Here is a 14,856-nt window from a genome sequence, read left to right on the forward strand (position 1 = left end):
GTGCAATGGGACATTTTCATGCTTTTGCAATTTCTACATAAAGTGAAAAGACTGCTTCTGAATTTGGAAAATTGACTTATAAGCAGGGTATAAACATATGGTAGAATTCCTCTGTATATTAAAGCCTTGATTATTGATTTTAAAACTATTCTCTTTGATTATTTATTCTGAGCCCTGTGTTAACACAGGACTTAAATCCCATATTGCAAATCAAAGCAGAAGCTCTGAAAATACTGATTGTTGCAGACAAATTCCCTGGTGCTTCATTTGACAAAAAGATGGATTAGAACAAACTCCAGAGTGTTATTATTACCACATACATGAAAGATTGTTTCTTTTATTTGTATTAATTACTGATTAGTGCTTTCTGTATCTTCAGCTCTTTCAGATCTTTTGAATGAGATGTATTGCTTTCCACAGTTTCTTATCTAAAGGGAACCCTGACAGAAAACTGGTGTCTAGCCACTGTGCACAAGGAAGTCATTGTGCTGAGATGCCAGGGGAAAACCCTGAGTGAGATTCTTGGAGAGGTAAAAATATGTTCACAGGTAATAGTGCAGACAGATAATTTTCTATCCAACTAAATTGTCCCGAGTAAGTATACAGTTTTAAATTGAAGCACAGAAGAAGAAGGAAGGTGAGTGTGTGGGGCTCCTTGGTTGTGTGGTGCTTGGGGAGCAGCCTGGAGCTCGCAGCAGTCCCAGCTGTAGGAGGAGCATGGGTCAGTCCCTGGCTGGATGACTTTCCAACCCTGCAGGGCTGCTCCAACCACTCCTCCAGGCATACTGGCACTGCTGGCATTGTCTGTCTGTGGAAATGTTTGGGAGCTTTCAGTTTCTTGGAAAGACACCCAAGCAGCTCTCACTCCAACTGGGACAGAAAGCTGTGAACATTTCCTAGCCAAGGGGATCAGGGACAGGGTGGCTTCTGACTGCCAAAGTGCAACATCACCAGTCAGCCCTGGGGCTGGCAGCTGCTCCCAGTCCTTACAGCTTGGTGTTCCAGGGGTCTCAGCTGGGAGGAAGAGTCTCCTCACACAAATCCCCTGGGTCTCACTGCTCAGAGGGAGCAGAGGCCTTTTTCTCTGCCTGGTAAAAGGCCCTTGAAGGAGGAGCAATTATATAGGTAGATGGAGGAGGTTGTGCTTAAGAACTTTAAAATATTGTTGAGCCCCTGTTTCCCCATAGAGATTTCAAAACAAAAAACTCCAAGGCAGGTTGCCAAGAGTTAGGGCTGTAGGTTCAGCATCCTATCTGAGCATTAGGGAAAGAAAAAAAAAAAAAAAAAGAAAAAGAAAAAAAAGAAAAAGAAAAAAAAAGAAAAAGAAAAAAAAGAAAAAGAAAAAAAAGGTTTCCTGAGGTTCAGCTGTCTGGTCTTCAAAATGTTTTGTGCATAAAACTGATCACAGTGTTTTGGATGCTAGGAAGTGAGGCGAGGTGTCAATTAAAGTATCAATTAACATGAGACCGGTGTTTTGTCAGGTGACTGCATGAAATTCAGTGATGAACCTTTTGTGGTCCAGGTAATGTTAAAAAGGGTAGTTTTAAAATAGCCTGTTGTACGTCATCAACTGATATGTCATTTTCCATAATTCATGAGCACTGGGGCAAGATTAGACAATGGAGCCTTGAGTGAGAATTCATTAATTTCCTCCATGGTTTTAGAAATGTCAGAGGTGCAAAGCTGAGAATAATAAAAGTCAAACTCCTTAGATATATCTACTGGGCTAAGAAGAATATTACTCTGAGCATCTCTGATAGTATACAGTGTCTTAGTGTGCATGTGTCTTTAATCGGTATGCAAGGAGTTTATCTGCTTTACTGCCTGCACTTATCAGAAAAGATATAAAATGGGATGGTGATAATGGCTGCCTTCAAAGAAAAAGATATGTTCTTTCAAGGGTGTAAGTGCAATAAATCTTTCTGCTTTAAGGGCTCACTGGAAGCAGAAAGATTCTGTTCTGCTGACAACTGAATGTGGGGAATTTTCCCAGGGGAAAACAAATCACATTTCTCCATTCAAAATATAGTAAAAAATCACTGATATGTGATACTCCAGAATGTATATTACAGTATTTCCTACTGAGTTCTTTACCAATTAAGCACACTTAGAGTTCTCAAATGGTTAATCAAAGGTGTCTGGCGCAGAATATGTTCAGAATACACTTGTGAACTCCCACAAGTAATCTGCAGTTCAAATTTAAAAAACAAAATGCTAAAAATAAGTGGTCAGCTTCAGGTCTTTTTAAAAACTATACCACAGGAATTAATTTTCCAAGAATAAAAGAGACAGTTCATTGCTATTCCAGAACCATTCTGCACGTCTGTGGAAAGCAGAGTTAATACTACCGGTACCTACTGCATCTCGAAGGGATCTTTTGTGAGTTGAAATCATTTTATTTACTTTAGAAAAGCCCACATTATTCATAAGAATCAAATGGTGTGCCTGACTGTTATAGCAAAGCAAAACAGACAAGGGTGTTTTAAATTAATCTGTCAGTATGGTGCTTTCCAGTGCTCACTTTGTTCATGCAGCCAGCAACTGATGTTAGCATGAATTTAAATAATTCTTCTTGCTTTGAATAATGACCATGAAAGTTGAGTAATGGTATCTAGGAAATATCTGAACTTTTGAGGAGCTGCCTCTTATCTAGGACTGTTTGCTTGCTCCTCTTCTCCCCCCACCCCTAATTGCAGGGATGTGCTCCACACAGCAAATAACTAAACATAATATGATTTGATTTGTGTTGCAGTGTTCTCCAAAGAACAAATCTGTAAAATTACAACTTGTGAAAGCTTAACACAATGATATAAAATGGCAGTGGCACGGTTCATATCTTAAACTGACAGACTGATGGTGATTATTGCAAGGACAATGCCCTGCGTATGTCAAACGATTTGCAAATAATTTATGTCACCTTATCCTCCATTATTGTTTTTGCAGAGGACATAAACTGTGTCACTAATATTAAACTGTCGGCAAAAAAAAGCCTACCTCAGCTCTTTCCTAGCTGAGAATGCAAAGACATCTGCACAGAGACAAACATGCATATGGCCATCATTTGTCCAACATCTTACACATTGTGAAGGTTTTTTACTTGAAATGCCAACCTATGTGGCAGATGATGTATGTGTTTCTTCAGTCCTGTGATTACCAGCACAGAGCTGCTCTGCAGTGCTCTTCACCTCATCAGTTCCACAAGCTGCACTCCAAGGTGTGTGAAACATTTGCAGGGAGATGGCATCTGACATGCAGCAAGGCAAAAGCATTCTGGTGTGAATATTTGACTCCAGATTTTGTTCAAATCAGGGTCAGATTCTGACCTGGAGAAATTAGTGTGGGTGGAGATTTAGCACTACAAAATAGCAATTTGAAAACTGGAATGAATATATTTTAAAGATGGGGAAGCAGAAGAAAGTGATGCTGTCTCCTGGGTGACTCCCAAGGGGCTGTAAAGGAGAGGGGAAGGGGGAGGGCTTTATAAATGACCTAGGCTTTATTCTTCTGGAAATAAGCAGAGGACAAGGCAATTTTAGTAATTTCTGTTTGTTAAGTTGCATCATCTCAACTGCTGGATTCTTTGTTTAGGTTTTGATGGTTCATTTATTACTACCAAGAAATGCCTTTGAAGGGTGATTTTCAGAGGCTGTTGTGGTTTAAAAAGCAGCAAAGAATGCAGTGTGGTGGTTGGAGCGTGGAGCTGGGAAACGAGCCTTCAGCCTCCCGCTCTGGATTTTGCCCTGCTCACATTTGGTACAAATTACTTGCAACTGCTGTGGCTTGACTTACTCTTATGTCAGGCAGGTTTTTCTGTGTGACTCATCCAGTTGGTTAAATTCACCAAGTATTTCATAATCTTCAGCTAGAAATCACTTGTTTGATTGGAGATCAGAGACATTTCAAATGAGATGCATCAAATAGTTTCTATTGGCTTCAGTGCAAAAGATGGCTCCAAATCACTGTGGTGAGGAGGACAATGCACTGACAAACTCACTGAGCTAAGCACTGGAAGGGAAGTCCATTCTCTTACTTCTACTAGTTTTTCCTCTTTTGGAAGGCTCATTTAAGCATTTTGCACTTTTAACCCTCTCAGGAGTGAAGTATCCTCTCCTTTTCCTTTCAAGTTTTTTTCAGCCTGTTTGTCAGTAAATCAGAGTTTATAAGTACATTAATAATTTCTAGTGTTATAAGACATAAATTCCAATGAAATTTGAAAGAACTGCATTATCTGTATGAGTTTTAATCTGACTTCCTCTTCTTCCAATGTTGAATTTTGTCAGCGTTAAAAAAATCCCAGTTAACACCAATTACCTTGTTATTGGAATTGATTGTGATTACTGAGTTAGAAAGCAAATGTAGGCATTTTAATTTTTTGGAAGCACAGTGTGTTTCCTGTGGCAGCAGCTTTTGGACTCCCTACAGATACACAGAGCAGAAGGATGTAAACTTCTAGGATAACTCTCTTTGCCTAAACAAATCCTTGAAAGCACGTTTCTTTCTCCAGTCACACTAAAGGGATTTTACTGGCATAAGAAATCTCTTTCGAAGCAGATGGAGGAATAGAGTCCACAGGTGTGAAAACCTTTTCCAGGAGTGGGACGTTCCTTTTCTCAGTGCAGGAAGACCCTGAAGCATGAGAAAGGGCAGCGTAATCACAAAGGATGTCAGGGACAAGGGGCAGCAGGATGGGCCCCAGGAAGATGCACTGAACCAAATGAAAGTGCCTCCATAGAAACAGGTCTGCAGGAGCTGTCCTGTGTGTGTCAAAAGCTTTTCCATCAGATGACGGGCAGCTTTTTCCACAGCAGTGGTTTTGGGCTTTGCCTCAAATTTGCTTTGGCACAACAGCAAGACCTTTGCACTCACATATGCATGTAATACAGAAGTCATGGTCAGGCCTGTAGTCTTTACACACACATGCAGAAGCCTACCTGTCTTTTGCAAAATGTTATAACCTACAAAAAATATGCTGGAAAGTTTATTTAAGTAGATAAAAATTTACCCTTCCCATAATGCCTCCAAACTACTGATCTTCTTCAGCTGGTTCTTTAAACATGCCACAACACAGACTTAAAGCTGCAAATGAAAGAGATCATGGTGATAGTCAATAATCTCAGTTATACACTTCTTTGCTAGGAGGCATCGTAGATCAAGGTGCTACACACATGAGGGAAGGAGCCAGTAAAAACTGCAGAGGAACTTTAGGGAGGCATTTACAGGAATTAAGTTAGAAACAGCAGTGGACCTAAAGAGATGTTTTCACTGTCTTGACAAGAAAAGAAAGTGGCTAGCTCCTATCTAACAGTCCGAGTGATAACAACTGAAAGAGGAAGGATAATTTCCACAATATAATCTCATGTAACAATCTTGTGTGTTGCTGAAAAAACTGTTGATCTCAGCAGTGAGAAAATGGTGTAACCAGAAATGGATGCCTTCAAAGTCAAGAAACCTGGACAAAATTGTATTTTGTAGCCAAAAGTCAAAAGAGATGTCACCAGCCATGAGAGTATGGCAGGGGCAACATGAGATGCCTGACTAGGGAGCTGGACTTGGCTGTTGACAAATTTTTGGCAGGAACAAGTGATAGAAAATGTAAATTCATGCTGAGAGAAGACAGCCTTGGAAGAGGTAGATGCTCTGGAGACTGAGTGATGCCATAGTTTGGCCAGACCAGCTGGGTGATGATTGGTCTTTGCAGGTCTACAGAATTTGTCATGGCTTCACTGGTTCCTCCCCATAGTGCCTACAACAAGGTTCATTCAGATACATTCTGGTGACCTCCTGCTTAGCCTCAGAAGATGGTATTTTGTTTGCAGCAAGCCGTTTGCTGCTGCTTATAATTTCTATGAATGACCATCTTTTTCATTCTTGCTTCAAATCTTTCTATGTGAACTGAGAACACAAACCCTGGAAGACTGATGATTTGAGCAGTGATTATAGGGAAGGTGACCATTATGCCCCACATTCCTAAGATCTTCAATTTTCTTCTTAAATGCAGAATAAACTTCTAGGGATAAAAAATAATCTGGATAAGAAAACATATACATGACACAACGCTTACCTACAAAAAGCATCTTTATTGACAAACTGGGTTACAGTCAACCCAGTACTGCCAACCAACAGCTACTGTCAGGGGAGGGGTGAGTCTATGCTGACTTCTCATGTCAGTTCATTGTTTCAAGTCAGCTTCTGAGCACACTGGCTTGTAGACAGGAGTTACTTTGGCTGCCACAGATGTCATGTGTGGCATGGATGACAGTCCATCTGTGTCAACAGTGCAAAGTTCTTTTTCTCAACTAGCACCAAATTTGAGGTCTGCAGCAATAGATGGGAATGGTTGATACTCTCTATGGAAAAAGCCTGTCCTCTCTTTCTAGGTAATGAATTACTTGGAGCCAAAAGGGGTCTCTAAAGCTCTCACTGTTTTTTTTCTTGTGTCAACAAGCAAAGAATCAACAATCAGTGTTTTCAAAGGTGAGGCATCTCCCCCAGGCTGAGTTCTTTGACCATAGTCAAGGCTAACACTCAATTTTTACATCTCATTTCTGAACTCAGGAATTAGCACTTCTGTGGGCACTGCTATAGAGTAGCTCCTCAGCTCCCTGCAATGGCCTCTCAGGGAGGGGATGTGGTGTCACGGTGATTTGGTGTTTTGGGGCTGTAGCAGCACACACAGACCTCATTTCAATGCAACCACTTCTGTGTAGGCCAGCCCTCTGTATGTGAGATACATGAGAAATACACCTGAGCAGGCAGCTGTGATTTGTGGGCCCTTTTAATCCCATAGGTGTCTAATGGCCCCAGAATGGATACAGCTACCTGGGTGTGAACTTCACTCTACTGATGTCACCGATTCTGTTTCCAGCACTGCTGTTATTGCCTTCACCCAGTGGTATTTTGCCAGGCTGGTAGCTGTTCCTGTGGCAAAACCTTCCAGCCTAGACAAGTCCTAGAAGCTTCAAGTCTTTGATTTCTTTTGAGGCAATTACACAACGGGCCTCAAGCTCCCTGCCAAATGCTGGTTTTTCACAAAGTTGGCACTGAGGATGTGAGCCAAGTGTGGCAAACCTGTGAAGCAGATGAGTGAGTGTTAGTCAGCGAATGACACAGGAGATCAGCCAGGAAGTTTCAAACTGCATCAGGCTAGAGCCTGACTTTGCTAATGCTTTCTACTTTCTACTTCCTACTCCTACTTTTATCCTAAGATCAGATAACGAGTAGCAGTTTTTCTTTGTAACAATTCATTAATCAGAGAAATGATCCTTGCTGGTGTTTAGATGTTTTACTTAATTTGGTAATTCTGGCCTGCTGCCCCAGTAGTGCCAAAATTATTATTTCTCACCCAGCAGGTGATAAATAACAACTTCAGTCATGATTAATACCATGAATTTCTCAACCTGACTAATGCAAAAAACTTCAAACCTGCAGAACAAGTGGGTGCTAATTGTTGTGAGAGCCATTGGAGCTGCACTCTGCTTATAAAGAAAGAAAGCCACAGGAAATGAAGTGTTTTCTAGCAGCACAGCTGATCCTAAGAGGCATCATTAAGTGCAGCTCAGCAGCATTCTCCATGTGCAGAGCTATGCTAGCCTCTTTTTTTCCACAACACTGAGCTTTAAGTACATTTGAGAGGCAGGAGATTGCCAGGTTATTTTTCTTTCCCTGGGGAGGAAAAGGAGAAATAAAACAAAAGGCTGAGAAAACAGTAGTTTAATATCTCATTAACACCATTCAATACTAAAATTTTTATAACGGGTATGTGAAAAGTGATAGATCCTAGCAAAAGCTGCTCCCACCAAAGCCCCTTCACATGTCTCCGTTGAAATCTCATCACATCATAAAAGGCAGCATCAAGAGGCTACCTAGTCAAGAAGAACTTGCTTCAGAGAGGGACAGGAAAACCAGAAGATCAGGAAGGACTGTCAGAAGGAAACAAGGATCCTATACTATAAATTAGCCTGTGGCTGAGATCCTGGCCACTTTCAATTCACCAGCTGGTCTGCCACAGCCTGTGGTGGAGCAGGGTGGTTGCTCCTTTTCCTGAGTGACACAGGGCACACAGTCCAGCTATGTGTACAGTGCTGCACTGGTCAGGCAAACGAGACCTTCACATCTGGAACTGGCACCATACATTTATTTCTGATAGGAGCAGACACCAAAATCCAGCAAGGACATGAGCAGGTAACTGTGCTGAGGGGGGTCTGTGCTGAGTGACATGAGTCCATTCCACAATCCCAAAGAAGCATCTTAGGAATGTAGAAGCAGTCCTGTTTTCACCAGGACTTTCCCAATTGTTTTAGCTCCATCAGGTGAAGAAAGTATCTGCTACTTTCCAACTTGAGCACCTGCCTATGAAGCTAATTACTTGTGGAATGAAAAGACTTTGAGAAGCAAACCACAATGGTCAAGTGATTTGTACTCAGACTCACTCGTAGCTGAGAGCTTTTGTGACTTTGTGTGCTGTTTTGGTTGGGTAACTCCTGCACTTCCTGGTGGGGTAGATTCAGAAGGTGAATGATAATCCATGGTACAGTTGCTTCTGACATTTTTTTCTGTTAGAAACCTAAATTTTGTCTTAATTTGGGGAAACTTCAGAAGTTCCAGCTATCTCTCTTCACTCAAAACAATCCATAGGAACTTCATATTTTTGAGCCTGAAAAGCTAGGAGAGAATGATCATTCCCACTGTCCTGCTATGTGAGACAAACCATAGGCCTTCCTGGCCTGATTCCTGTCTCTGGTGCAGCAGCTGTGTTTCAGTCATGGGAGATCTAGAAACACCCACAAGTCAAGAGTAAAATTCTCACAGACAGCACATGCACAGCCTTGTCTACTAGAGGGCCACTCAGACCAGCAGAAAGCCCTCACCACTTTGCCTTGGAGAAGGCACGTCAGTCTTTGCACAATCCCCTTGCAAGAAAAGCTATTGGGTTTGGGGTGGTTTGGGGTTTTTTTCCACCCTTGTTTTATTGCTGGTGGTATTAAAACTTTTCATTCCTTTTCCTGAACTGTGCCTAGCATTTCTGGAGCAATCCATTTCAGTGTCCTTTGTAGGAGTGCAGCCTCACTGAGTTAAAGCACAGCCTGCCGAGCAAGGGTTGGTCCTTGGAGCTCAGCCCAGTCTGCTCCACAGCACCAGTCATGCTACCAATGTCAATTTAAAAAGCGTAATGGTTTCTTGTATTTATGAAGTACAAAGAATGTCATTTGGCTAGGATTTTAATAGCTATTTTCAACATGGTTAGCAAAGCCAAGATTTTCCTTCTAAGTTTAGGCATCACCTAGAATGAGGTGCAGCCTGAACTACAAACCAGCCCTGTGGCAAACATGCCATACAGAAAGAATCCTCTTCAGTCGAGGAAGTAAGGAATGCTCTTTTCCATTTAAATGAAATTATCAAAGTCATACACGAGGAATGAGGGGTAGTTAAACTTTTGGAAACTTCACTGTAACCTGAGAGCTCAGTCTCTGCTTGTCCTCTCACTTCAAAATTGAAAACTCCATGTGATTTTCCTGTCTCTGTATCCTTAACTGGAGTCTGAGTAGCTCAGGTGGATTTAAACAAACTTTGTTTCCAAGAGATCAGTATCTTTTCCCCAACCACTTCCACAGCATTTTCTAGATGAGGCATTCAAAGCAGGTTAATGCATATCGCTCTGTGGGGTTTTTTTTACTACTCTGAAGTTATAAAGCTCGCTGTTTGTTACTGCACAAAATTTGCAATAACTTGCTGTTCAGCATTCAAGGTGTTGTATTACCAGAGCTTGCTCTGTCTCACCTTGCCAGAATACAGAAAAGTTTCATTCAGTGCTGTTTCAAAGCAATTGCTGAAATTTGGTGACAAGGTGGCTAATGGCCACTGCAGCCTTAAAAGAGAAGGAACACATGCCCACCAGCACTTTTTCCGACTGCATAAAAATAGGGAGGTTTAGAAATCCATTAAGTAAATTACTCCCATAGTTCAGTCTACTGGAAGGAGAACTGCTAAAACAACAGAAGCTAGTTTAAAATCTTTCCTCATGAATGGTGCTCTGCAAATAGCAAGAGGGTAAAAGACCAGTTTAATTACTCTGGATTAAGATACTTACTTGAGTTTTGACACAGGATTTCCCCATCACCCCATTTGACTGCAGTAGGACTTAGGACGGTTATATCAAAAAACTGGCAATAAGAATTCAACTCTGTTTTCCAGTCCAGCTGGCAAGAGTGGTCCCCCACAAGAGCAGTGAGTAAGCAGGAGTGGTTCAGGAACCTGTCATGGGATTCACAGCCAGTCCAAGGCATGCAGCTGCTTTCTGCTCAGTTTTAAGAGAGAAGGAAAAAGCAGCCAAAACCTCATGACCATTGTATAACCAGTTCAAACCATTAAGTATTCTGACACTGAAGCATATAGTCAAAAGAACATATTTCAAAGTAAGAACACAATGCTTCCAACAAGCCAAACAGCCTGAGCTGGTTCCCAGTTGTGCCCATGACTTCCTGGGTGCACAAGGTTTGTTTCTTCCACCAGCATGTTCCTGGTGGTGCTTTTGGAAAAGGATCAAGTACAACTGACACAGCAAAACAGAGTAGTGCCATTTAATGCACTTGAAATAATACTAGTCAGATCAGTCTGTGCCTACACACAAGAACTCTCCCTTGAAAAGTTCAGTGTTGCCAGAGATTTTGTAGCACCACAGTGATATTTCCTTGTTTACTTCTGTATCATTGTCGCTGCATGTACCAAGAATAATGTGGAGGCAGAAGGACCAAGACATGCCAGCCACAGGCTCACAGTGAGCCCTTTTTCTATGAGAACCACATCCAGTAGATCAAAGTTCAGAAGCGATGTTAACATACTGGAAGTGGAAACAGTGAGGCAGACACTTACCTAGCAAATTAGTTTCTTAAATAAATAGCAGGACAAGCTGGGAATTAAAACTGGGAAACTACAGGAAGAAAAAAATTATAATAAATAAATCAAAGGTGAATTACAGATAAAAGCAGAGGCAAGACACACACAAGATGAAGGACTGACAGCCAGAAGCTACTTTTGACATAAAAATGAGAACTGACTGACTACGATCACATGAGTTGTGTGCTAGAGCTCCAAGACTTTTTTTTCACCCAACTTCTAAGTAAGTTTTAGCTGAGGCAGACAAACTTTAATATCTCTAATGCATACTTTCATTCCCAGCCTAATAATTCTAATTAGCTGACAACTTTTTTCCAAGTGTCCTGTCAAAAGGATCCCACTCATGAACTACACAGACATTAAATTTAGTAAAAAAGGCATTTAGAAAGATCAGAGATAAACTTTCAGTGTTTTTATTTTTTTGAAACAGACACAATATTTTTCCAAGGGCACTTTACAGTAAGTGGCATACAGGCTATTAAAATGGAAATGCTCATACAGACATTTCAGCTTAAATGTGCACAGTATATTCTACAACAAAAACTGTATATAACATTTTTTCTCACTCCTGAAGGATTTGGCAGCTTCAAAAAGCGCACGCACATTTCCGTTCTCAAAATCAATTTCTTGAACAATGATAAACCCAAAATTGCAATGTGATCCACCCCAAGCACCATGCTTATCTCAGCAAGGACCTCTTGGAAGATCGGGCTGCAGTGGTAGAGCAGTCTTTCTCACGACCCTCAAAGTACTGCTGCTCTATTCGCCGACAAAACGCTGTGAGATTACTGTAGTTCTTCACTTTTTCAGAGAGTTCATCAGTGATTAGTTGAGTAGTGAGGATTGTGAACAGATGTCCAAACACCAGGGCATCTAATTCAGTTGGTCTGTAAAAAAAAGAACACATATTTTGGAAGACAAGTCCTGATCAAAAACACCATGCTGTTCTGAGTAACCTTTAGATAGCCATACAGTCTAAGAGCTGGGATGAAATCAAGCAAGGTTTAACCAAATGTATGAAATCTGTGTATAGCGTATATTAAGAACCCTGCCTGTCAGCAGGATGGCATTTTTCTTGCTTTAGGGAGCTTGGAAATGTGGAAATAACATGTCTTAGATCAGACAGAATTACTGATCTAGTTTCAAACCATGCTCCACCTTTTAGTCCAGTAACAAGGGCAAATGCTTATCAGGTGTTTTTGTGGCTCTTTTTCTTCTGCCAACGTGTATTAAAAAGTCCAACTATTACCTTACAAGGGGGGCAAAAAAGGAGACAAGTGGAAGCTTACAACTCCCATTCCTTTTCTTGTGCTCTGCAACAGTTTGGAACTATTCAACCAACAAGAAAGGGAGTTCCGTGGTGGCAGCAGCGGGAAACACCTCTTTTCTGAAAGGGGATTACACAGAAGAAAACAGATATTTTGGGAATGTTTTAGGTATGACCTTTCTGAATTGTCACCTTGGACCTTTAAGTAGTCCATGTAAAAATAATTTTTGTTTCGAATATATTAATAACTTCAGAGTCCCCCTTTACTAATGTTCAATGTGTGCAGCATGAAGCTTTCCTAACTGTTAAAATTTTCATCTATTTGTGGACCACTAAGCACTCTCCAGTGGAGATATGGACCCCTGCACAACAAATTTTATTTGTCAGAAACAGGCTGATTTTCTTATCTACCTCTCAAAGACTCAGACAAGTCACAGACTGAAAACAACTGGAGTAAAAACACATACTTTCTTAGTAATATTTCAAAGCTAAAAAATTCAATAGCTAAAAAATTTAAAGGTTCAAACTGTATCAAAAAAGCCGGGTTAACAACCAACCAACATAAATTCCCCAAGTTACAATTCTTTAGAAATACAGAAAGAAAATTTAAGAGATACTATGTTTAATAATCAGAGGAGAAGACGCAATTTAAAATCGTCTTCTATGAGGCACATTTCTGTATCCTCTGAATTAACACTACCCAGCTAGTCTCAACTTAGAACAGATTAATCCAGACAAAAGATGAGTAACAGAAAAGTAACCAAATGCTGCCATTCAAAGACATCACCCTGTTCTAATGTAGTAAACTGAAATCAAGACCTGAGCATTTCTAGACTGATCTATGCACAGGAGACAAAAGGGAGCTAAGATGATGTAATTTAAGTCTGTAACATTTCAAAAATAGTCAATTATTGGAGAGAAAAAAAAAATTAAAAGAGCATATTGCAGTTGAAAGAAACCAGTGAGAGCAGAGGACATTCCACAGAGGTCAGATCATTTCTTTTTTCTCTGCTGGCAATGTGAATCTTGGTTTTCACTTTGCATTTAGTTTTTTGTGGACCAGCTAGCTCTTCCCCCAGTTCTTAGAACTCACAGGCACCCTCATGCTAATTCAGTTCATTCAGAACTGCTCCTGGTGTTAAGACAAGCTGTCCTGATCAGGTTGGCACAACATATATTCACTCCTCTAGAAGAGAATGTTATCCATGAAATACAAGTAAAGCTTTAAACGTATAATTTTTAATAAGAAACTAACTATAGAAAAATGTGCATTTGTAGCCTACATAAGATGTGGTGGAATCTGTAGAGAAGACAAGCAGGACTAAAACAAAATCATAAATATAACAAACTTACAAAAGCTTTCCCTTAAAACCTTTAAATACTTATTCCTGAAATTTCATGTTCAGATTCCAGTCACACATTTCTATTTTTGCAACTAATCACACAACATTAAAATAAAATAGGAGTTTTATATAAATATATTTGTATTTATGTGGATATATACCTATATCTCATATTGCTGGATGCAATATTTCAATGAAGAGTAACTTACTGCTTATTGAAGAAATATGGTTGTGTTCCTAATCTCTGGGAGAGAGCATGACAGCACTGATCTACATCTTCAAGCACCTATGAAAACACGTAAGATCCATATTGACAGGAATTAACACCACTGCAAGAAATAAACTGCTTGCTCTACTTGCACCGACAGCGGGAACAAGGAACATAACATGTTGGAATATCAAAAGCTGTTAAAGTCAGTCAAACCTACACAGCAGGCAGGTAGCAAAGTGTTATTTAATCTAACATTTGATGTAAGGCAATTCTGATTAAGTGCTTCCCATAATATTTATTACTAAGCTTAATGGTAAGGTACTGACTTAAACTTCACAACCTGCCACAATCCAACAAAGAGTGCCTATCAGCATCACACAGGAAGCAGGGCACAGAACTAAGAACCTATTTTCAGGACTACGGCCTAAACTAACAATGACAGAGCTGTACACTCGGGGCAAAACATCCTTCCTCCCACCCCATCAGGTTGCACATAATTAAAGATGTATTGCTGCTGGAGGCAAATACGTGACTCCTGATAATGCTTAAACAACAGAATATACATTTCAGTACATCTCTTTCAGGAACATGCTACTCTCCAGTGCCGATTAAAAAAAAAACAAAAAAAAAAAAACAAAAAAAAAAAAAAAAAAAAAAAACAAAAAAAAAAAAAAACCCACACCCACCACCAAAAGGAAAACAGGGTGAACAATAAGGTTCACTTTTCACACTTACCTGTTCGAGTGTCTTTCCAGCCCATCCGATGGCTTTCATCTTCCGCCTGACCTCCCATTGCTTCTGATAGGACAAAATGCGGTTAAGGGGCCACGGGTAAGGAGAGCCATACCTTGGGTGAGTAATCTTTGTTGAAAAACAGAAAGGTACTGAGTTATAATACAAGAAAATACAAATACCTCTTAAAGAAAACAGCTAATATTTAAACATTTCTCTCAGAAAAGGAGCTGTAAAAGAGAAAAGCAGTTGTGTGTATGCTGTAATTATTTGTACAGAACCCACCATTTGCAGCATAACTATTTAAAGCCATTACTTCAGAAACATAAACAAAACCTGTATCAACTCTGCAGTCAGCTCCCTCCAGAAACATAGCTTCCCTAAAATACGCATGCAAGTGAAATTAAAGT

At 40.3% G+C, this 14,856-nt stretch overlaps 1 protein-coding gene across 1 annotated transcript in view; it reads right to left on the reverse strand.

The window, feature by feature from the left end:
- Window positions 1–11,290: 11,290 nt before the first annotated feature.
- Window positions 11,291–14,856, reverse strand: part of MTX2 (metaxin 2) — a 31,697-nt gene continuing 28,131 nt past the window's right edge. Inside the window, exons 8-10 of the mRNA XM_066189873.1 lie at window positions 14,450–14,575; window positions 13,713–13,789; window positions 11,291–11,780 (exon numbers count right to left, since the gene is read on the reverse strand). Of these exons, the coding sequence (XP_066045970.1) occupies window positions 11,573–11,780; window positions 13,713–13,789; window positions 14,450–14,575 (411 nt within the window). The 3' untranslated portion in view covers window positions 11,291–11,572. The remainder of the gene's footprint in view (window positions 11,781–13,712; window positions 13,790–14,449; window positions 14,576–14,856) is intronic.

The sequence above is a fragment of the Chamaea fasciata genome, unplaced genomic scaffold, assembly GCF_029207755.1.
Source record: "Chamaea fasciata isolate MVZ Bird 193981 ecotype frontalis unplaced genomic scaffold, bChaFas1.0.hap1 SCAF_8, whole genome shotgun sequence".
NCBI classification, from domain to species: Eukaryota; Metazoa; Chordata; class Aves; order Passeriformes; family Sylviidae; genus Chamaea; species Chamaea fasciata.